At 35.5% G+C, this 24,454-nt stretch overlaps 1 protein-coding gene across 3 annotated transcripts in view; it reads left to right on the top strand.

Annotated features, from left to right (window-relative positions):
- SESN3 (sestrin 3) overlaps nucleotides 1–16,756 on the top strand; it is a 58,328-nt gene extending 41,572 nt beyond the window's left edge. For all 3 annotated transcript variants that reach the window (XM_081063835.1, XM_081063834.1, XM_081063833.1), the window contains 8 exons: nucleotides 395–592; nucleotides 2,238–2,420; nucleotides 5,171–5,407; nucleotides 6,076–6,250; nucleotides 11,141–11,259; nucleotides 12,088–12,278; nucleotides 14,401–14,545; nucleotides 15,895–16,756. In XM_081063835.1, coding sequence (XP_080919961.1) covers nucleotides 485–592; nucleotides 2,238–2,420; nucleotides 5,171–5,407; nucleotides 6,076–6,250; nucleotides 11,141–11,259; nucleotides 12,088–12,278; nucleotides 14,401–14,545; nucleotides 15,895–15,981 — 1,245 coding nt within the window. In that variant the 5' untranslated portion in view covers nucleotides 395–484 and the 3' untranslated portion in view covers nucleotides 15,982–16,756. The remainder of the gene's footprint in view (nucleotides 1–394; nucleotides 593–2,237; nucleotides 2,421–5,170; nucleotides 5,408–6,075; nucleotides 6,251–11,140; nucleotides 11,260–12,087; nucleotides 12,279–14,400; nucleotides 14,546–15,894) is intronic.
- Nucleotides 16,757–24,454: the final 7,698 nt, after the last annotated feature.

Raw genomic sequence — 24,454 nt, 5'->3', positions numbered from 1 at the left:
TTGAGTATCTTCATAGGCTATTGAGAGAAAATTGTAAATGTATGTAATCAAATGCCACTGCTTTTGCCTCACCACAAATTGGTGTGACTATAGCCATGCAAGTGAGCCTTGAAATTTTTTGCCTTATGTTCCTGGCAAAGCAGATGGAAGCTTCTTTTCTCCAATTTCATGGCTGTGTGTGTAATGTTTGATAATTTGACATTTGTTGTTTAATAAATTGTGGTACCAGAGCCAAAAATGAGTGGTGCTTTCTTTCTTCTGAGCAAGTGCATAATTTCAGTGTCTGTTAATATCAAAAGAACAGTCGTTTGCTCCAACAGTGGCATGATTTATGAAAACCAAGGATGTGTTTACTTCTCAATAATTATTTTGTTTTGGGTTTCTTGGTTGTAAGGTTGTTCAAGCCAACACAGTGGATGAACGTACTAACTTTCTTGTGGAAGAATACTCGACATCCGGGCGCCTGGACAACATCACCCAGGTCATGAGTCTGCACGCTCAGTACCTGGAGTCTTTCCTGCGGAGCCAGTTCTACATGCTGCGCATGGACGGCCCCCTTCCTCTACCGCACAGGCACTACATCGCAATCATGGTGCGCTCTTCCCCTGCTTACGGGCTGCCCGGCACACCCCTCACGTATTCCTTCTCCCTTGTAATATTCTGTGTGTAGGTGTGGAGAGCTAATTGTAATTTTATGAAACTAAGAATTGGAAGTCTGTGGCCTTTCGGATACCAAGTTCCTTGGGGACATTTTGAGTGCTTAAACTACTCAATGTACTGAAAGTTTCTCCTTTAATTTTCACTAAAATCATTTTCCACATTTAATTCCTTGTGATTAAAGATGCTTGTAGGAATCAAAATAATATCCCACAAGTTTTGTTTTTGTACTTGGTATCTTGTTTTTATCAATATGAAACGGTGGTTTGTGACATTTTATTTAGTCATTTTATTACATGAAAATATCGCTATTTTGGCTAAGAAGAAAGTGTCAGTTTGTACCACTGGAGGCTGGATAAGAGATGAAGTCTTAAATGAATTATAATGCTCTTTAGTATAGTATTTGGTACTGGTTAACCATAATGTTCTGGGGCAGAGAGAATTATAAATTGGGATGCTAGGCAGCAGGCGTGAGAAAGGTAGAAAGAAGCAGTGCTTCTTGGCTATAGCCAAATTACCGTGTTTCTCAGAAAATAAGACCGGGTCTTATGTTAATCTTTGCTCCAAAAGTCTCATTAGGGCTTTTGTTCAGAGGATGTCATCCTGAAAAATCATGCTAGGGCTTATTTTCCGGTTAGGTCTTATTTTCAGGGGAACGGTATTCTGGAGAAAAAGAGGAATGAGAACATGATTCAAGTGCCGTATGTTTGGAGATTTAGAGCAGCTGGGCTGGCAGCACTAGGGGAGCCAGCCAGGAGTTAGCAGATTCGTCATTACCAAGTTTAATTTGATTATCTTGTTTATGCTCTCACTGAAGTTTTAAACAACAACAAAAAAAAGGACAGCGTACTATGTTTTACTGAATGACGCACTTTACTAAGACTATAATTTTAGCTTAAGTTTTTAAGGACAGTAAAGGTAAAAGCAGACCTAGAGTGTCATAAACTAAGAAGGCCACAAGACAGAGAGAATAGAAAGAATACAACAACACTATTTTACTGAGAAGGAGCCCTGAGGAAAGGAGTGGTGAAAAGCCTGCTTTGCATGATTTCCCAACTTGTCATTATAAAGGCTCATTTTGACTGCATAGGAAGGAAGGGGTCAGTGATCTTCTGTGTCTTCTCAATAGGGTGATGTGCACAGATAACACTGATATCACAGTTATCTCAAAGGCAATAAGAGAATTACCCAAATGAGCATGCATTCCGAGTTACTGGAATACAAGTTAATGAGATTTTATTAAGTTTTAAATAGAATACAGTTCATATGATTTACCGTAATGAAGCAGACATGTACTTCCTTAACAAAACAAGAACGTGCCTTCTGTGTTGACCAGTCCAATATCAGCCTTCTAGATGAGGCAGGAATTAGCTTGATTTATTTGATTATACAACTGTCAGCTTCATGTTTTGATTCAAGAATCTATAGCAGCATTGCGATGGAAGTTTTAGAAGGAGGAGGATTCTGTAAGAAAAGAAGATTGGCTATAAAAATTAGGAATTCCACCTAGGTTTTTGTGTAGAAATAGTAGCGTAAGACTCTACCACGATGGTTTTATCAGCTAACTCTTTGTGTTTTAGGCTGCCGCTCGACATCAGTGTTCTTACTTAATAAATATGCATGTGGATGAATTTCTAAAGACAGGAGGTATTGCTGAGTGGTTGAATGGTTTGGAATATGTACCACAAAGACTGAAAAATCTTAATGAGATAAATAAGCTACTAGCACACCGACCTTGGCTGATCACGAAAGAGCACATTCAGGTACTGAGTGTTTATCCGAAATAAAAAAGATGTTTACTAATGATTCTAATTAAGAGTTCATTTTTTCATTAAGTATTTTGCTTAAGACTTAATTTTAAATATTTGCATGTTAGGAACTTGAAAAATAATGGTGTATTAATATGTGTAGAAAAGATAACTTTAGAAAGTCAGTGGGTTTAATTTAAGTTTAAATGGATACTTCTCTTTAAATAATCAGTAATTAGCTTCTAGAAGTGCTTTAATGAGTGGCTATAAGAAAAGTTGATTTCAATTTTAAAGCAGTAGGTAGAACAAAGAAAATATACTAGCTTGATAAGGGTACCTGGGTTCCAGTCTCTACTGTTACTCACCAGTGTGTGACCTTCACTGAATTAACTTATGTGGACCCAGTAGTTCCTCCTTCTATAAAATAAGAGGCCTAGATTCAATGAGCTCTAAACTCTTTTCTAGTGCTAACATTTCATAATTTTAAGATTTTCACAAAATGATTTTGCAGATAAAAAGTAATTTGCCAGCTGGTGTGTGAACGCTTAACTGCCTCTAGAAGCTAGGGCTCAGATGAGAGAGAGAGTTGTGATTGACTAGAGCACTTGCATTTCAAAAGGAGCTTCCATCAAAGGCCTACAGGGTGAGGTCGTGATCTAATATCCTTAACACGGTGCTTGGTACTTGGTAACTATTTAACAAATAGCAGCAGTCATCTAAATGATCAGTAGAAGCCTTAGGTATTTAAAATCCCCGCTTCTAATGCATTGAAGTGTCCTTTTTAAAAAATCCTCTTTGCAGCTATTTTTTTGTTAGTTATTTGCCCAGTTTAGCCAAACTTAGCTTTTGTCAATCTGTATACTCTCAAATTTTGATGATCTATTTGGGAATCAGAAGCACAGTGTTGCCCTGAGGTTTATGTTCTAATTCATCATAGTTAGATACAGGGATTACTCATTATTTTTATGTCCCATGTTAATTACTTTGCGTCAGAACATCGGTAGCTCTAAAAAGATAGACCCTGCCTTTGGACATGCTCGGAGTCTAGGGAAGAGCAATCTAGGGAGGTAATGACAATAGTCATAGCACAAGAGGGTATAAATGTATGAGTAAAGAGAATGGGATCAGGAGCTTTCACAGAAGAGGTAACATTTGAGCCAGGTCTTGAAGACTAAGTAGGAGGAGTTTTCAGGTAGAGGAGGGCATTCCAGACAGGAGAGTATGAAATATTATGATACGTTGGAAAAGTAGTTAATAGCTTCAGGTTACTCCCTTGGAGAAATGGTTATATAAGGTGGAGGATAGGAAATGGAATGTGTATTAAAGAATTTGTGTTTTATCCTCAGAAAGTTATGGTGTCCAGAGTTATATGATGGTACTTCATGGGTGCACAAGACAGTCCTTCAAAATGTTAGAAAATATGCATGTGTGTGTTTGTTGTATGTGTATTCTTATACTCCTTTATATTTTTTGTGTATTTCAGAATAGTATTACAGTACATGTATATAACTAGTCTATATAAAGCGTACTTTATAAGTATATATTAATTTATAAATAAATGTACATAAAAGGACATAATAGTCAGGGCGTGGGCCCCCAATTGTTACTGTCAGAAACACATATGCACAAAAGAGCTTAGAGATCACTGCGATAAAGAATCAAGAATCATTAAAGGTTTTGAGCTGAGTTAATAATGTTTACTGATACAGAAGATACATTACAAATGGTACAGACTGGAAGCAGGGAGGCCCACCATAAAACAGTTGCAGTAACTTTTTCGTGAGAGGTGATTTTTTTTTTTAAGCCTTGGGGAGATGAAGAGGAGGGATCCGACTGCATATATTATTCTACATGAGAACAAGCAGGACTTGGTGACTGGCAGAATGTGAGGATGGAGAAAGAGAGTGGGACAGGAGAATGACTCTGGGCAGAAGGCAATGCCATGAGCAGGATTCATACACAGCCCCGAGGACAGAAGACTCTGGCATCCATGTAGTGATGTCCAGTTACTGAAGGAAACACAAGTCTGTAGCTCAAGATAAAGGAAGAATAAAAATAAAAGTATTGGGTAGTTATTTATAGATAAGCAGAGGTCAAGTTGAAGGAATGTGATCCATCCGGGGAGATATTGTACAAGGAAAGATCATGCATAGGACAGAGCAAGCCAGCATTGTGGAGGCTAGCAGAAAAAGAAGGGGGGCTGTGAGCGAGATGAATAAGGATCCATCTCAGGTAGAAATTGCACCAAGAAAAAAAAAGGTGGAATTGCTGAAGTCAAGGGAGATTAATTTCAAGAAGAAAGTGAGGACAATGTAAATTCTGCAGAGATCAAATGGGATAAAGGCTAAAAAGAAATAGGTTTGGCCATTTGGAGGTCATATGTGACCTTAGTGAAAGTAGCTTCAGGAGTTTGTTTGAAAAAGAAATGATAATAATAAATAAATAAAAGTAGAAGTGAATATGAGGTGAGAAATTTGAGATGATGAGTATTGGCTATCCTTTCAGGTTTAATGATAATCCTGCAAAGACTGGCAAAAGCATTGTAAATTTTACCAAGCTCTTTGGGTGGTATTATCAAAAGTCATAAAAATATTAATACCCTTTATCTCTAAAAATCTTTAATATGTGAAAGATTTTTAAAACAGTTTTAAGTTTTATTACTAGAAACGGACGTATGAAACTTGGTAGATGTTCCGTACTTTCTAAAATTGCCTTATAGCATTCTATGATTTTCATTTTCACTCTGACTTGCTTTCTTATTCCAGAAACTTGTCAAAACTGGAGAAAATAATTGGTCTCTGCCCGAACTGGTACACGCTGTGGTCCTGCTGGCACATTATCATGCTTTGGCAAGCTTTGTCTTTGGTAGTGGCATCAACCCAGAGAGAGATCCAGAAATCTCCAATGGATTCAGGCTAATATCAGTTAACAATTTCTGCGTGTGTGACCTTGCTAATGACAACAACATAGAAAATGCGTCTCTTACAGGCAACAGCTTTGGGGTCAGTTTTCTTAACTGTTTCCTGTTTTGCCTTTAAACTTCCTTAACATTAAAAATACCTAGAGAGAGTTTATTCTCTGATTAAATATTATATACTTGAACTTTTTTTGCATTATTTTTGTTACTATAAAAATTTAACCTGCACATGAAGTTCTGAAATGTCTTAAAGAAGCATTTAAGGCAGAAAGATGTGATTACAAATCATAAATAAAATGATAAAATATTGCATAAAATATTGATGCATTCTAGCGATCATAGGCTTTTCCTGTTACATCCTTTGGACAGCAGAGCCCAGAATGATATATTTGTGTCTGTAAGACGCTGGAACAACCAATAGAAAATATATCTTATGACAGCAAAAAGTAGGAAATTTGAAGCTGCCTCATTTTTGTAAATAAACCAGTATATAATTTAATATATACCAAATGCTAGCATTCTAGATTAAATATACCTATACTTACAAACTTTCTATATTTATATCTGAAGTGGAAACATCACACTTCTGAAAACATCATACGACTTTCTTTGGAGTTAGTAAAAAACCCACTTAGGAACTTAATAACGGTGCCCATGCTACTATATGTACATAATAAGGTGACATTGGGGGATAGAGACTTTTATTCAAATGATTTTTAATATTAACACCAACATTATATTGTCTGGCTCCAGATTGTAGGTTCTCTAAGTGAGCTAGAGGCCTTAATGGAAAGAATGAAAAGGCTTCAAGAAGAAAGGGAAGATGAAGAGGCATCTCAGGAAGAAATGACCACTCGTTTTGAGAAGGAGACAAAAGAAAGTCTGTTCGTGGTCTCTGGAGATACTTTTCATTCATTTCCTCATTCAGGTGCCTTTTTTTTTTTTTTTTTTTTTTTTTGCTGTCTTTCCCTTTTAGTTGTTCTTGGTACCCTGACAGTCCACCTTCAGTATTTTCCTCGTAGATATATAAAACCTGATTCATTCTGCTACCGTGTTCCCTTTATTTATTTCTCCTTCTCTGCCTTGTAGTTGGTATACCTGATGCTATTGATTCCTCTGTTATGTTGGTGCGTCTTTGACTGTGTTTCAGATCCAGTTGAGAGGAACTTGCAGCTTTGTAGCCCATGCTATATCCTGGATAAAATGCTATTCAAAGCAGACCAGTTGCTTATAAAGTTAAATAGGAATATTTAATTTATTCTACTTTTGTGGGGTTTTTTGATGATAAGTGAAATCCTGGTTCAATAGGTAAATTTTTTAAAAAATATCTTTGCCTTTTCTGTGGGTGGGGAGTATGTAGGAGGATTGTTCTCACACTGCTGCTTTTCTTTTCCAGATTAGTTCTAAAATTACATTGCACTTACATTTGCATTTCTTGGGAGAAATCTTTGGAACTTTATAAAAATGTATTATTTAGGTCATTTTCTTAGCTTGAATTTGGAGGAATTTATTCTGTATTAAAAGCTAGGCTTCTTTGCTCTAGTCTTAATTAAAAACACATTTTTTAAATTTTCTAAGAGACTTTAAAACAGGAGATAAACTTTTCAATTATGACTAAAAAAGCCATTGAACACAACATAGTAAATGTTATTAACATAGCATAGACTCAATAGAGAGTTTAAACCCTTCAAAGTCATCAATCTACATAATATTTGTTTTTAAAATAGAGTTCCATTAGTTTAAAAGAGGGCTTCAAAATGACTAATCTTAATACAGATCAGTCTCATAAATTCTGAGGGTAATTGATTTGACCATAACTTGTTTATTACCTTTAAACATAGCATTGCTATTGACCAATAGCTCTTGGAAATTTTACCAGGAAAAACAAGAACCCCTTTTGTCATTTCCCCTGGTGATCTTTTTTTATGAAATATTTTATCTACCAAATTGAGTATAGTAAGTAACAGTTTCTCAGAGCTTCTAACCAACAGGAAATCCCAAATAAGGAAACTCAGTGTTTCAGTTATTGGTTTAATAGTCATTCTACAAATATTTATTGAGTGTCCCAGATAGTCTCAGCATTGTGATAGGTACTCAGATTTTCAGGCTTAGACGTGGTTCTTGCCCCCTGGGAGCTGTCATTGCTAATGGAAGAGAAATAAATGATTACAATATATAGCAGGAGGTGAAAGGTATATGAATGAGCCTAGAAGAGGACCCAGAACCCAGTCTTGGTGGGTGAAGAGTGTAGACAGAAAGGGTCCTAGAAGATGACTTCCTCTAGCCATTTGGCTCTAAGCTAAGTCTTAGAATCTTAAGTGCAAAGGAGTCAGGCAGTGGCTGGGGGACAGGGGAGTTGGTGGTAAACAGCATCCAAGCCTGAGCCAAGGCACGAACGATGGTATGAAATAGGATGCTTGCTGCAGAAACAAGTTGGTCTGTGTTGTTAGGACATTAATCATGAAGTAGGGAATGTGACAAGGTAGCTGGTTAGGTTTACAGAGGCCTCCTCATCATGTTTTTTTTTAACCTTAAGGAACATGCAATCTGCCATAGTTTGAACATTTTGAGCTAAGATGTCTGTAAAACACCCAGTCTGGAGATGTCCAACACAATGCTTCTCAAACTTTCCTGTGCATGTGAGTCACTGGGGAATCTGGTTGTAATCCAGATTCTGATTCAGCCAGTCTGGGCTACGACCCCAGAGGCCCCATTTCTAATGCTCCTCCAAGTGATATTAATGCTGCTTAGTCTGCAGACCACATTTAGAGTATCAAGGGTTTAGCAGAGAGTCCGAAGATCAAGAGAGGGCTTTACACACAAGATAAAGTTTTGAAAATTATCAGCATATAATTAGGAGTTAAAATCAAAAGAGTTGATTAGAAAAACATCCAGGGAGAACAAATAGGACAAAGAAAACTAATGAGCCTGGAGTGAACCTTCTAGGTAAACCAATATTTTAAAATGTAGACACATGTATTAAATTCAGTAATATTTATTTGCTTTTAGACATTTCTTTTTAGGAGCCTGTCTAAGATCACTAGAACTTGAAGGATATAAACGTTTTATTTCTTTTAGATTATTTTTTAATAATGGAAACATATTTTGGATCCCAGGCTCTACCTTCTTGGACCCTTGAGCAGGGACTGCTGTCTTCTAAAGTGAATTTTGACGAGCAAGTCTTAGACCCTAGCCAAAAATTATGTTGTAATTTTCATAGGAGAGGCTATATCATTTATAAATCATTCAAGGAAATAAATCATTTCATTACTTACTCTTAAACATTCTCAGTACTAAATTTACTGGTCACACAAAGATAACATAGAAAAGGGACTCTGTATAGTGGCTAATTGAGTCATTTTTATAGACTTCACCATGTTTTAAAATGGAAATAGAAACTAATTTTTTCCTATAAAACAATGTATTGGTTGGACCAGTGTGATAAAGCATTCCAGATAACATGTAGAGATTCTAGAAATAGTTTTTCAAGCCTTTGAAGAAAATAAATATTTAAAATGTTTTATGGGAGTATTTTTCTGTAGCTTAGTGTAATGGTTAATTAGCTTTTATTTTTGTTTTTCAAGGTAAAAAGGTGTTCTATTACTGTAACATAACTTTTTCTGTATTATGTTAATAGCTACCTCTTAGGGGCAGAAGAATGCAGATAATGTGCAAAATACTATTTCCTTTGAGTCCAGACTTTAAAATATTTGTTTAGGTAGAATTAAAATGAGAGTTTTAGATTTGTTGATCAGAGTACTAATTTCAACTTTCTTAAAACTAACTTCTTAAGATAAATTTGGGGGGGGAAATTTGTGGTGTGAGAGACTTTCATACATTTCTTTCTGTGGACAAAATTGTCTAGAGAACAGGTCTTAATTGACTCCTAATTTAAAAATAAATAAATGGATACTATTTGTAGGATAAATTTTTTCTTATTTGCTTAGTTACTCTTTATTATTTATTTAAAAATGTTTAAAAGTCCTGTGACAACTTGAAAATGTATATGAACAAAACAAAAACTAATATCAAAGTCAAAGGAACTGGCTATATAATAGTCAACTCCAGTATGGATATTTGGCAAATGAAACCACCTGGTTGTACAGTGGGGGGGAAAGACCACTTCAAGAGAGAAACCGTTTTACAGAGTTCAGTTATCACTCACTGTTCTTGGTTTAATTTTACTTTGCAACCCACAAAACCCATAGCTTTCATAGCAGCCTCCGCGATTGCTGCTACATTTCACATGTTTTGCTTCATTTCTCTTGATTAATATGTGATGGGCTGGATTAAGGAAAATATAACCTCGTTGGTAAATGTTAAGAGATAATACATTGAAAAATGCCATTTGTAAAGCATTTCTGTTGACCTGAATAGAGTGCTGGTGCACAAGGAGACAACACAGCAGCTGTGGGATAGCCTGAGATTGAAAGTTACTTCAAAGCTTCAAAACAATTTCAGTAGTTTAATGTTTACAAGTTTTCCACATCACCTTAAACTAATCCACATTGCATTTCTTACTGACGCTTAGTATTGACTATAGTATTAGTAACATACAGTTAGTTTACTTATTTCTTAAGTAGCTATTTCTTTTTGTGTTAATGAAACAAAGAAAAACTAGATAGTAGGTACATATCACAGTACCTTGTATATATAGTAAGTACTCGATAATGCCAGTCTCAAGACTGTCCAGCTAAGAATTATAGTTTTTTTAAATATGCCATAAAATTGTTTTATTACTTATTATTTATTAAATAGTGAATGTATAAATATGAATTAAAATACTAAGAAAATACTGTTCTTTGCATGGAAGGAGCTAGTCTTTTTATTTTGAAAAATCTATGTTCATTTTCAAGAGTAGAAGGTAGTAAATAAAGGTTGTTCCTTCCCTTTTAATGGTTGCAATCAGAAAAAAAAGTAATTAAAAGGATTAACCTTTAAAAAGTGAGTTAGAAGAGAATTATCTTTACATCAGATTTGCATGCATTGGGCATTCACAATTTTTCAGTGGTGAATTTTTAATATTATCAAGTATGCAGAAGACAGCTGCTTTAAGATATTGTCTTCCTATATTCCTGAATGCCACTTTGATAATACTCCAATCATAGTCTCATTAGCACATTATTTACTCCATTTGTTGTATAACTTTTTATTTTCATGTACAGAGACAAGTGCATATATCTTAGGTGTAAAAGTCAATGAATTTTCACAAATGGAACCTTCCTGTTGAACTAACACTCAAGTCCACTAAGAATGCCAGTGGCACCCAAAAGTCCACTTTTCCTCCCTGTTGTGTTTCTTTCCAGTCCTTCTCCTTAATGCTTCTTAGTAAGCTAAAAATGAATTAATTTTCACTGTGAGTATGTCCAGATGAAACACCATCTAATTTTAACAAAACCTATCTTAATAGTAAACTCAACTATAGTGGTCTTTACCTTCATCTCTTCTCTTTCCCCACATCTAATTTCATCCCCCAGAAAGATCAAAAGTTGAAGCTTTATACTCAAAGGCCTGTGCTATCTTCCTTTTCTCAATAAGTAAAACTAGTGTACTATCTTTGCTACTCCTATTTAGATATTTCAATTTAGTCAATGTTTTGTCCGAGAAACTACAGTTAAATGTTAAGATTGCCAGTATTTGGTGATAAAATTGTTTTCAAAACTTCAACAGTCAATGTTTTATCTGAATTTTAGCCCTATAGTCAATATTGTCACTTTGGAAATTCGTGGAAAAGCTAAAAAGTGGAGGAAAATGGATTTGTTTCATTGTTCTAACTGTGTAGCTGCCTTAACACTAGATTGTTTGTTATTGTCCTTAGATTTTGAGGATGACATGATTATAACATCTGATGTCTCCCGGTACATTGAAGACCCTGGTTTTGGGTATGAAGACTTTGCCAGACGAGGAGAAGAACATTTGCCAACATTCCGAGCTCAGGTATGAGATGTCTTTATTTCAGAGAAACTAGAGAATAAATACTGTCATTTTAATTGTGAAATGTTGTAATGTGCATAAATTGACTTCTAAAGAAATTAATAGGTCATTTTGATAATATCTGTAAATCCTTTTATTTAATCGAGTTTTTTGGCCTCGTCTAATTGGATGTCCCAGTAGGTGAACTAGTGTTTCAACATTTTCCCCGCTAAGAAGGCAAAAGGAAACAGCTTTATTCAGTTACTTGCATTATTACATAGTAGTTGTATAATAATGTTCATACCATTTTTTTGGAGAGGAGCAGGGAGGAAATCAAGTGATATGTGGCATTTATAATAAAAAGGCTTTTTGTCATAAGATCACAAACCAGTAGTTGCGGGCCTACGGGCTGCCCCTTCCCCTTCCTAGAAAAAAATAGCCATACTAGTAATGATGTGGCTTCTAAAGAGAGTGTAATTTTTAATTAAGACAGACCCCCTTTGTACCTGTTTCAGACGAACTGCTGTCCATGTCCCTGAGCAGGTTTGGTCACATAGGAATAGTCCAAGATCTTCTGGGGTCCTGCCAGATTAGGGTATCATACGTATAGTACTTGACCACAGGAAGTAGCCAGTGTATCACCAACATGCCAAATCCTGGTCTCCACTGAGGAAACAACATGACATTCCAATCTACAAACTGGGGTGAAAGCTTCATAGTAAAGCTACAAACTTAGAATTAAATGTGAAATGTCTTCACTTACTTGCATAAGTAGTTAGATTGAATAAAAACCTGGAGTTTATTTAAATAAGGAATGCCCATTTTGTAAGGGGATACATTTTATTCTTTTAGGACTACACCTGGGAAAATCATGGGTTCTCCCTGGTGAACAGACTTTATTCTGACATTGGACATCTTCTGGATGAAAAGTTTCGCATGGTCTACAATCTCACCTATAACACTATGGCCACCCACGAAGATGTTGACACAACCATGCTGCGCAGAGCTTTATTTAACTACGTTCACTGTATGTTTGGAATCAGGTATGTTCAGTGTGGAGACGGTTTCATTTATAAATGAAAATTCTGACAAGAGTCGTACTTCTATCCTGTTGAGCATCCAGTTCTGGGGAGAAAATGTTACATGTGGATTTCTGATTTTAAAAAATTAATTCCATTTTATAGAAAAGCATCTTATTATAGTTAACTGTTGTGAATCTTAACATGCATATATAAATACAGTAGTAACAATTTACTAATGAGGGTAAAAATATCAGTAATCCTTGGGGATAGGATAAAATTAGACTCAGTTTGAGAAGCCTTCCTAGAAGAGTTAGGCAATTAAAAACCATGTATTGTGTGTCCCTTTCGATCACTGTAATAAATGCTGGCTTATTTAATTTGTCATTTATCTATTTCTTTATTTTTGAGGGAATGGTAATTAGGGTATAAATAAAACTAGGATACATTCCACCCTCATAAAGCTTACATAAGGTCACAGAACACTGAAACAAAAATATCAGTCAATATAAATCAAGAGCCTCTAAATTCAAAAAGTATGCATTGAGGGGACAGTGAGTAAATGAGTGAATGAAACTGAATGGTCTAATCAGGAAAACTTTTTCTGGAGAATGTGCCTTTTCGAGCTGGTTTTTGAAAGATTTTATGGAGACAGACTTGCAGAAAGAGAAAATTCCCAGTTATGAATACATTCAATTTGACACTATATTATATCCTCTCTGATATAATTTCAGAAAGTCTTTGTGGAATGGAATTAGAATTCAATTTGTTAAGCAAAGCAGTGTTCTATAATTTTAGCTAAGAAAAACACAAATTTCCTGAAAAAATCAGCTATTAATGGAACATTCTACCTAGAAGACACAATTACGACAGTAAACAATAACTGTGCTTTTTACCCATTTACCATCCTAGACAATAAGTTAGCGCAGAATCATCACATTTTCAAACACAGACATGATACCTACCTGTTTAAGAAAAATAAACACCAATATTATTTAATGTAATTGCAATAAATAATTATAGTCAAGACAAATAACAGATGTGATTATATTTGTCTGGGGGATTCTACTAAATACAACTTATAAAAATCCTTCAGGTATTGTTTTTTAACTAAGTTTGGGTTAAAAATTAACTGCAAATATAGAAGAGAAATCCCACTAGCTCCCACCTCTGCACTTATCCTATCTGCATCTGTGCCCATTTACTCTGCTGGCTCTTCTCTCTCGTTATGGATAAGCCGTCTGTGCTTCTGTGTGCAATGGGCACACAGAAGCCCATCTAAAGATCCCCATTCGAGCAATCTCCCTCTGTCTCCTACGGAATCACCTTTACTCTATTGGATCTTTCCCATCAGTATATAACGAGATCTTTCCCGTGACATTATTTCTCTCATCTTTAAAAAAAGATCCTTTCTTCCCCCTGCTTTTCTCTCTGTCTATTGCCTCATTGCTCTGCTCCCATGCACAGCAAGTCTCTTGCAAAAAAGTTTGTATATTTAACTGTCACCATTTTCTCATCTCCCATTCTCTCGTGAACCCACTTTAGTGGCAGGCTTTTACTCCACCCACGCCAACAAAACTGCTCTTACTGAGGTTGCCAGTGACCTCTGGCTGGATACTTCCCGGGGTCAGTTCCCAGGGATCATCTCATGTGAGTCAGTAGCACCAGACACAGTGGATTACTGCTTCTTCCCTGAAACACTTGTCTCCTGCCTTAGGCTTTATTCTTGCTCCTTCTCCTTCTGCTTCTCCTGATATTTGCTCAAATGTCAAGTTCTCACGAAGCCTTTCTGTTCATCCTATCTGAAAATCACAGCTCCCTTCCTCCCAGCCCCAGTTTCATTTTATCTCCATAGCAGTTTTCACCGTCTGACATATTATATGGTTATCTTTTTAATTTTTCTTTTTGCTTCAATAGAATTCAAATTCCATGAGACCAGGGATTTTTGTCTATTTTATTCATTAATGTGTCACTGTGCCTAGGAGAGTACATGGAAACTACATGGCACATATAGGCATTCAGTAAATGTTTGTTAGATGAACTAATTTATGAGCTTTTGGTATTTAATTACTGGACAATAAACGTCTTTTTAGAAATCAGAAACTGTCATTCTGTCCTTGTGAAGCTGTTGTCATATTGCTCACAGGTATGATGACTATGATTATGGAGAAGTTAATCAATTACTTGAACGAAGCCTGAAGGTTTACATTAAGACAGTGACCTGCTATCCTGAGAGAACTACCAAGCGCATGTACGATAGTTACTGGCATCAGTTCAAACACTCAGAAAAGGTACGTTTCATGACTAAACATTATACCATAGATATAAGAAGTAATGATTATGAAAAATTATACATGAAACTATGAATAAATTAATGCCATTACAGGATCTAAATATGGATATTTTAAAAATACCTGTGGGAAACTAAACTGTCTATCATTCTAACAATTAATGAAAATCAAACCTACTGGGATATTGTGTTAGGTATAATTGTATCTTGGCCCAGAAGGCATTTCCATTTAGAAATTCTTAACTGCAGCCATTAGAGTTAACCTATTAGAACAACAGGTCTTCATTCCAATTTGGTAATTTAGTATTTTGACAATATAATGCAGGACCTTTGCACCAAACATATTATTCTATAAGAAGATTTCTTTGGATACAGAGGAATCTTCATTTCCAAATGAAAGTAGGAAAATCCTTTTAGGGTCCTAATATTCACTAAATAACTGTATGACCTTGACAGAGAAGATTGTGGCCTCAATACGTGATAGATTTTTTTTTTTAAGTCTTAGAGCCAATCACACATCAAATAAATACCCATTTTACCTCCATCACCTCTCATTGATGGATCTTTATGACCTATTTATACGATTGCAGTCGATTTTCTTCTTTTACTAAGTTACATATAGAAATTCTCTTTACTCATCAAGAGACTGTATCCGACAATATATCCGACCTATAGAAAATTATCAAAATAATTTAAATATAACATCACAATATATTTCTTTGTAATAAATTTTGAAAATACATGGGTTATTCATTTTAACATATGAGCTGAGAAGTACCCCCCCCCCGAAAATTAGGCGCTTGTTTGCAGTTATATCTAAAAGACTCCAAGTAAGTATGCATATCTACTGGTTACCAGATACTAATTACAAACTGCTGTATGCTTCAGATTTTCACTTTAGTATCTTTCAAGTAAACAGTAAGAAATGTTTCCAAAAGCTTTCCAAGGAATAAGGATAGGCTATAAGAAATGTAGGGATGATTTTATAACCATAGAAAATTTTACAACTGGAAGAAAGTACTTGTATAATTTGTAGGAAAGTTGTTCTTTATAAAAATTAGTTTTATTTCATAACCCAAGAGATTGATTGGCTTTACATAGCATATATTTTCACCAAATCGTTGGAATGGTTAAGACATTAGGGGTCATTCTTAGTGCTTACAAGAACCGTTTTTTATAAGCATAGTTTTCTTCGGAATGTTACATCACCTGCATGCATCAATAGGCCCAAGCGTTAGAATATGCACATACAAGCAAAGCCTTTATGAATGTTTGCTACATGAAAAAATCTTCAAGTTTTTTCAGTTATTTATGATGGTCTAATTAAATTGAAAACATTTTCATTTCTAGGTTCACGTAAATTTACTTTTAATGGAAGCACGGATGCAAGCTGAACTTCTTTATGCTCTTCGTGCCATAACTCGATATTTGACCTGAAGCATCTCCCAGGGAAAATGTCACATATGTGTAAAGACCTTTTCATATAAGATATACATCTGAAGCTGTTTGTGATGTAGCATCAAAAATTATTCAATTCTCTAGTGTCAAAGTTTAGCCGTTCTTTTGGGCGGCTGTCATGTGCAATGATGTGTTTTCTTTTTCTTGATGCTTAACATTACTAACAACTGCAAGAATAATACTGAGGAGCACTACTTTGCATTGTTCTAGTTGGGTTTTGGAAACTGATCATACATCATGAACCTGGTTTGTTAATGCTTAACGTCAGCGCTTTTGGGTTTGTGTGTGTTTTTTTCTCTTTCCCCTTCCCGCCCCCTTTTTTTGTTGTTAAATAAGGAAAAGCGCTTACAATCTACTCAAGCAATTTTTTTTTCAGATATTGGAATTCAGCAAAGAATGACTTCCTCTGGCCATTCTCCACTTTCCATGTTGTGTCCTAAATTTGGTAGAGGAAAAGCATGCGCTGTTGAACTAAGCTGCTCACAGGACACAAGCCTGTGTCCCTAGGAGATTATTTGTCAGGCACTGTTTGGATTTGTTTGTTTGTTTGTTTTTGTTTTTGTTTTTCTTACTGCTATTGGCGATAACGTGAAATGTGATACAGCCATTGTCCATAATTTAATGTGAAGTTAATCATGATGAATTCTATAGCATGCTACTGAAATGCCAAATTCAGCTCTTCTCTTTCTCTCCTGAAACAGAAGTTTCAGTTTTCCATATCAGATGTACATATTAAAAGTGGAATTATGCACAATCCTTTCTATCACTGACAGCCATCCTCAGTCATCTTAAATACTCAGTGCTCACAGTGCTGCTCACAGCTCATTTCGTCGGCACATAAACCTGTACCCACACAAGACTGACCAAAAAGTTTCTTTGCACATTTTTCTTTTCTCATAGTGTTTTCTATATGGCGGTAAACAGAGGAAGGTTAATATACCTATATTTTTTTTTCCCTGTTAGGCTTTTAGAACTTATTTTCCATGATTTTTCTTATAGTAGGTTAAACAGTTTATTATTCAAAGGTTAAAATTGTGTTTCTATGCATTAATGTGATTGGACAACAACAAAAGAAAGAGTGCAATATGTTAAAAACAAATGCTCAACTAAACTTTCCATTATGTCACTGCAGAAGTGTCCTTTAAAACAGCGCCATAAAGAAATTTGGTTCAGATTTCTTTATTGCACAAGGCTTTTTGCCTTACTGGGGTTGAACAGTGTTCCTTTCATAATGCCAAAGCATCCCCTTCCCCAGAAAAATCTCTTTGGACGACTGGTTAAAAAAAGATATCAAGTCTTAGGGGAGGAATATAAGCATCCAAAAAGTCACATTTTTGCATTGATTTATGTTGCTTGATTAGACTATCTTCTCAGAGCACAACATTATGTTTATAGCTTTAATTTGTATTTTGTTAATGAACCAGTGAAGTGCCTAAAGAGATGCTTACAACTATCCAGTAGGACACGACTGCACGGCTAAACACTTTTTGGTTAATTAACGGTGACTTGAATTGTACACCAACATGCTAATTTTTTAAAACAGATCCATTTTTTCATAGAAAATACTATAGTTAAATTTTTTTGTTAGAGTTCCCACAGAGATGTCAGTTTAGACTGACTGACTTGTTATACAGGACTTAACTGTTTTTTTCTCTCGTGAAAAAATTGTGGACTAGTTTTTTGTTAAATCATTTCCCCTTTGCATGTATCATCCTTTTCTGGTACATTAGATTTTTTTCTTTTAGATTGTGTTCCAGATAAGAAAATAGAAAGATGACTGTCAACTTATTAACATAAGGTAGTTCTGCATTTCTGGATTCCAGGATCTTGTTTGGAATCTTCCATGTGAGGAAAAAATTACTAATATTTTTTAGACAGGGTGGTTTATTTAAAGAGATTATTCAAAGAACTCGTGCCAGGTCTCTTCTGTTTTGTTCATTGATATATATGTTGATTTTATTCAATATCACATTATATAGATATGTATTAACTACAAAGAAAGTATTTAGGAGAATGGCAAAACCCAGATGACGACACAAAATATCCATTTAACTTCCCTAACTTTAGAATTTTCAAGTTAAGGATATCTTTTATGCTTGACTTTTTTTTTTTTTTACTAGAATTCTTTCAGTTAGTAGACCTAATTTTTGTGCAGGTGACCTGTATTACAGGATGAAAATAATTTTTATGTATTGAAAAGGAGGAGAAATTCTCACAGAACACCATATGAGCTTTAGACCAAAAGGGGAAACAAGGTTTAAGTAACTGAAATGGCCACTTAGTTTTTGTTTTTTTGCCCCAGAAATATATGTAGTTGGAGTTTGGGTTATGGACATATTAGTGCCTTTACTAGACCTCTTTCCTAGCAAAGTTTCTTTTCAACTCAGCATTGATCTATCTCATCAATAATCAGGAAAATAAGTTGACTTGGAACTATAGACAAAGACAAAACAATATATGTATGAACCTCAGTGAACCAGTCTAGAAAAATTGACTTGTGGAGGTGCCAAAGCACCTACTCAGATGCAGCATGCACAGCATTCCAGGTTGTGAATACCATTTTACAACGAGTTTGCTGTGAACTTTATCTAATGCAAACTTGAAATTCTGATGCGGTTTTCCAGGGTGGTATTTTTTCAGAGTATTGAATTTACTATGTAGTAATTTATAGTATAGCTTTTTATATTAAAATGTGATATTTTTAAAAGAGCTATCTGGTTCAATTGGTGAAATGATGTGATTATGCGATATGCTAACCGACACCTTGGGCTCACATTGTGCCAAACTTAGATGTGCAAGTGTACGTAGAAAAAAAGCACATGTGAATGTGAATTCTCTAACTTCGTTGCTTCTTATGTTAAAATTAGTCTAGTCATCCACTGATGTGTATGCCTGATCTACGTCTATTTACTTTTGAATTTCAAGTTTTCCATCTTCAGTTGTGATCCCTAATTTCTCAGATCACCTTAAGAAATATCAAAATACTCTCCCATCTGAAAGTAAATCTGTTCTTTAACCCGATCCCTTGACTATGGGAGGGGCCAGGCAGCTGCCTCATTGGAGCCTGCAGATTAGGCTTCCTCAGATGGATTCTTGATAATTAGAGGAAAACAGGCTTTTGAGACGGGACTACTTACGACCTTCTTCACCTTTTTGAGCTAAGTATATTGTCTCAGTCTCAGGAAGAATCTTTGTCTCATTTGGGGCACTTCTTGAAATAAAAGATGGTGAATGTGGGATCTGGGGCATGACCTTGGCCTTTAATTATGACTCGAAACCCAAATAATGGCCGAGCATCACAGGGCTGTTTTAGAACATAGAACTCCATGTGAGCTTAATATCAAAATCATATTTGAACCAGAACCCCTATTTTAATTGTGTTATAAAGTCTCCTAAAGATTTTAAATGCTTTTAAAAAACAATTAACGTTATTGCAGAGCATCTTTTTCCTTTTCCACCTTACAGAGTTTTCATAGATTTTTATGCTGCAGCAAAATGAAATTACCAGCAAACAATTAAAGATCTGTACTTAAAAATAGTTCACCACTTTAGTGCAGAGTGCACGCATGTATGATGGTAAGATTCTTTTCAACTCTAAGGACAATTCATCAGGGAAATAAAATAAATTTCAGTGCATGTTATAAAAATGATTTGCACTGTGCTAGTCAAATGAGGTTTTTTGTTTTGTTTCATATTGTATTTTAAGGACAATTTTAATTCATTTGTCTGGAAAGCAAGACCTTAAACTCTTATCTAATAGGACTTTTTCTTTTATGCAAATAGACGGTCTTGCATGGAGTAAAATTATGCAACAATAATGTTATATAAATAGTACATGAAATTTTATTAGTAGTATAATTTAACAGCATACTGAAAGATGTGGCTCTTCTGTTCAGATTGAGTTTTAAGTTACCTAATTTGTATAATCAGAACCTATTCTAGGTGGCCGTCATCATAAACTGTGTTTCCCTATAATATTCCTCTGGAGACTGAGAATCAAAGTAGTCTTTCCTCAAAGCTGTACTGTAACATGAATGTATTTGTCTCAGTTAACAGAATTTAAATGCCCTCTGTATGCGGAGCTTACTTCCATGCTAATTTGGCTTAGTTAGCAGTGTCTGCTCAGGTGAGACCGCGAACAAAAATAGCTGGGGTGACATGGGTCTGAGAGGTAGAGGTGTATGTCAAGGCAGCGCCCGGTGAGGAAGGAAAAGGTTTGCAAAGACCACATGGAACATAATTCCGAGAGTGTGGCTGTCCTCAGCAATGTCCACCTAACATGAAGGAATATTTTCCATGTGGGAGCTCCTGTCTGCATTCAGTCCACCCTCCCCACTTGCTTTCTCTTCCTCCAAGTGCCTCGACCTCTCCGCTCGCTCTCTTCCCATCTCTTAGCCCATCTTGCCCTTAATGCCTTTTCACAATCCAAACCAAACATCACCAGCCACCTGCCGATAGTCACCAGCATTTACTTTTCTGAGTAACTGTTTCTCCATTCATTAAGAAGATGACTTTGTCCCAGCTCCCTCTCAATGCCTCTACCACCCAGCGATGTTTTGGCCAACCTTTGCCCGAGACACCCTACCAGATATTATGCAGCACCGATGTGATCCTGTCCATCCTAGACTGTTTGACCCTTTCCCAGCTGCCAAAATATCTTGCTCTCCTCTACCTCATCCCCAAAGAGCCTATAAATTCAGAGTATCCAACCTTTTCATGGATTCACTCTCTGTTGTTCAGTAATACTACTTCCATGTTTTAAATCATAGAAGATTTTTGCCTTCTATCAAAGTAGGAATATTTATATTTATACATGATACAGAAATGGAACTATTTCTACCATTGCAGAATTTAGCATTTAGCAGGATTTTACAGTGATTGAATTGCAATCCTAACCTGGAACTGTATTAGGTAATAAATACTGGTATTAGTCTAAGTTATCTGAATGTAAAGTTTAAAGTCTCTAGCAGTCCAGATTGATCTGTAACCCTTCAGTGGAACAGGAAATTTCTGGCATACAAATGAGTAGTGTTTCAGACATTTGTTTTATCGGTGGTATTTGGACCTCGAAACACATTTCTAATAGAAGGCTATAGGACAAAGGAAGGGTGTTCAGGTGGTCCTTTTGGAACACAGAAGCCCATTTGATTATAGTATATTTAAAATACCACAAAATTGGCTACATAAGGGCTTGATCAAGGTTTCCTGGGTTAGACTAAGCTTCTCACCCCCATGCCTACCCTGTTCTCAGTGGGGGAAAATGTACTGTGGGATCAAAAGGGAATGCATTGACTTCGTCGTCTTTATTCCCCTGGCTGCACTTCAGGTAGATCCAGACAGTATCATTGGTGAACGGGAAAAGTACAGAGGAAAAAGCAACTGTCTTCCTCTACAGCAGTGTGTACTCGGTGTCATTCATACATAAAAACTCTTGTCAGGGTTTTAATATGGGCTGTGTTTATCTATAGATGGTCTGACCTGAAGACGAACCACCCTGTTTGAAAGTATTGATTATTATGATCCACTCCTATTCATGAACAGCCCAACCTGACAGCAGAGTCTAGTAAATGCCTTGAAGGGCCCAGGAATGAATAGATGCCTAGTTAAGAAATGAGACAATAATGGAGACTGAAGGAATGGTTTTTATGAAATCATATGTCATGAAGTGTTCATTCTAGCTTTAAATTAATCATGGCTGCACCACCATGAAAAAGGAGAAATATGGGGGGGGGAAGAATGAATAGCTGATTCTTTTCAATGCTTGTGGAAATCTTTGAAATAATGAAATACATACTATCAAATAGCCTTGAGACCAAACACTCAATTTTACAGCTCATAGGACAACAGTAAACTGTCTAAATATGATAAATGCAATTTTTGGTATGTAAATTTGCTAAAACAGTTTATTTTCTTGCACCCCTCAATTTAACCTCTTAGACATGAATGTATAATTTTGACAGAATATAAAAGGGAGAGAAGCTCTCTGGTCTTTAATGCTAAAATAATCTTCCTGAATCCTACTTAGCTAAGTAGTACGTGAATTCTGACACCAAACGAAATGAATTGTACATCTCTTTCTTAATCAGTCTTTACAAATTTTCAACTGACTCCCAAATCTGATAAAGAAGGATCAAAAGGTAGAATAAAGGAAACATATCAGGGTAACCAAGGAGTTTCCTTCGTAATGTTGAGACTATTTTCTCCTTTCTGAATTTCACTGGTTCTCTAAAATAAAAGGAAAGAGCTAAATGTTCAAGGAAAGTGACCTAAACTCTCAATCTAGTGCAGATATTTCCTTTGCATTCATGTATCTTCCCTGGAAAGAAAATACAACTTTTCTCTTCACATTTATTCTTTTCAACCTGAGATAAGATAAACACAGAAAGCAAACCACAAGCCTGTTTGGCATCTTCTCCGTGCTAATAGAATAGTCATATTCACATGCACAGTGTGAGCAAGGTAGAAACGAACCCTGTCAGGTTGACTTAGAACCTGACATTAGAACATGGCCTTGCCACTTGGATTAGCTCCTTCAAACCTGAAAATCACTTTCCTGGTCATGGAAGAACTGGATGTATCCTTTAGCTTATGAAATAGGATTTGAACTTGAAATCTCTTTTTAAAAAAAAAATCCTGATTTTGCAGGGCAGCTACATAATGAATGTATATATTAAGACTTTGTAGCTGAATTGCACATGAAATCAGATTGCCAACTTCTTGACTTTCAATTTTAGACTTCATTTTATCCTTAAGTTGTGAGCGATGTATGTAGCATGCTGTGAAATGTCTATTATAGTTCCTTAATTCGTCAGTATTAATACAGAATTATCTTTTGCGTTCCTTGGTACTTTTTATTCAATGTAATCAGAAGCTGTGATGTTTTGCCTTTGTAGTCCTGTGCTTTGTTACTGTAATTTTTTTTACGAAGCACGTGACTTTGGACTAATGCGAGGCGGATGACGTGATCTTTAAGACTGCTATATATATACATATATGTATCAGTCTCTTACTATATAAGGTTTTCAATTAGAATAAGCTTTTATCAAATAGATAATTGATGCAATTTAGAATTTACACAATTTTCATTGTCAAACAGCGGTCTTATATTTATAGTTTCAATTCTGAAAATAGTAAACTTGATAAACAGCCACTTTAAACTTGTTCTGGCAAACCAGACCCTGCTGTAGATGTAGTCTAAGGTAGTTAACCATATAAGCCTTTTCAACTAGTATGCCCTCTACACGAGTCAGCAGTTAAGGAGATTGTAGAACCCATGAAAGCTTTTTGTATGTATAACTAGGTTTTGTTTTTCTTATGTTGCTGATTTTACAATTCTGACTAAAGCTGACCTGAATGGATCAGTTTATGTGTAATATTCTAGTGTTCTAATGCCTCTTTTTTTTTTTTTTTGGAGATGGGTAATATTTGAACAGATGCAGGAGGAACTGTTAGTGAGTCAAGACAAACACATTTGAAATAAAGGAACTGTGTATTAACATGTTAACAATTCATAACTGCACTTTTTACGACATTTTGAAAATCTATTTATAGGTACAGAACAATGGGTTTTGTTAAAACTGTATCACATTTATACTTGCAGAAATTTATTTCATTGTTATTAGTAGGAATTTTATTGGTTCAATAAAAATGACGAAACTGAACCCCGATTATTTGCTTTTGTATATATACACATATATATACATATTTGTATTTACATTGGAATAGTATTCTTGCCCAGGTTTGTTTCTGCTTGATTACTGAGCCATGCATTCTAGAAGACATCAGAATTGTAAGAGTCTTTTTTCCCCCGTATTTCTTCCTGATCCATAGTGTTTTCATGACATTTCTTACAATCACTCAATATTGTATTAGTCAAATATCACAAAATGTAAGTTGGGCAAAGTGTATATTGTTATCTTTTAAAATACCAATTTTGATCTCAGCAAGAGGCAAATTAATTTCACTGTTATCTCTTGTTATCAAAATAGTAAAATAGAATGAGAAAAGAGGATTGAATGTGGGATTACAGCCTGTATTTGAAACCTATTTTTTTTTCCACATTTTACTAGCTTTGTGACCTTGGGAGTAATTCAGTCTCTATGAACCTTGATTTCCACACTACAATTTGAGGGGACTGAACTGATATCAACTTGAGGTGGTTGGTTGAAATTTGGTGAAGTGTAATAATGTATTTGAAATACACAGGACAGTGATGAGCTTGAATGGATTAATGAGAAAACTGGGGAGAATAGTGTAGCTAATTGAAATAAGGAGGTAGGAAGGAGCATTGACGGGAGGGGAGACCATCCGTGTACAATGTGAAGTGACCGTAAGACTCCCAAATACAAATGTAAAATAGGGTTTGGAAAGCTATAGAGGATGTATAAAGGCTTTCATGCTTGGTTTCCCCAGGAAAATCCTAACCTTTCATTTCTCTGAACTCGCTGATTAC

The sequence above is a fragment of the Rhinolophus hipposideros genome (genome assembly GCF_964194185.1).
Source record: "Rhinolophus hipposideros genome assembly, chromosome: 10".
In the NCBI taxonomy this organism is placed as follows: domain Eukaryota; kingdom Metazoa; phylum Chordata; class Mammalia; order Chiroptera; family Rhinolophidae; genus Rhinolophus; species Rhinolophus hipposideros.
Note: the sequence above shows the minus strand (reverse complement) of the source record. Positions and strands in the feature narration are given on the sequence as shown.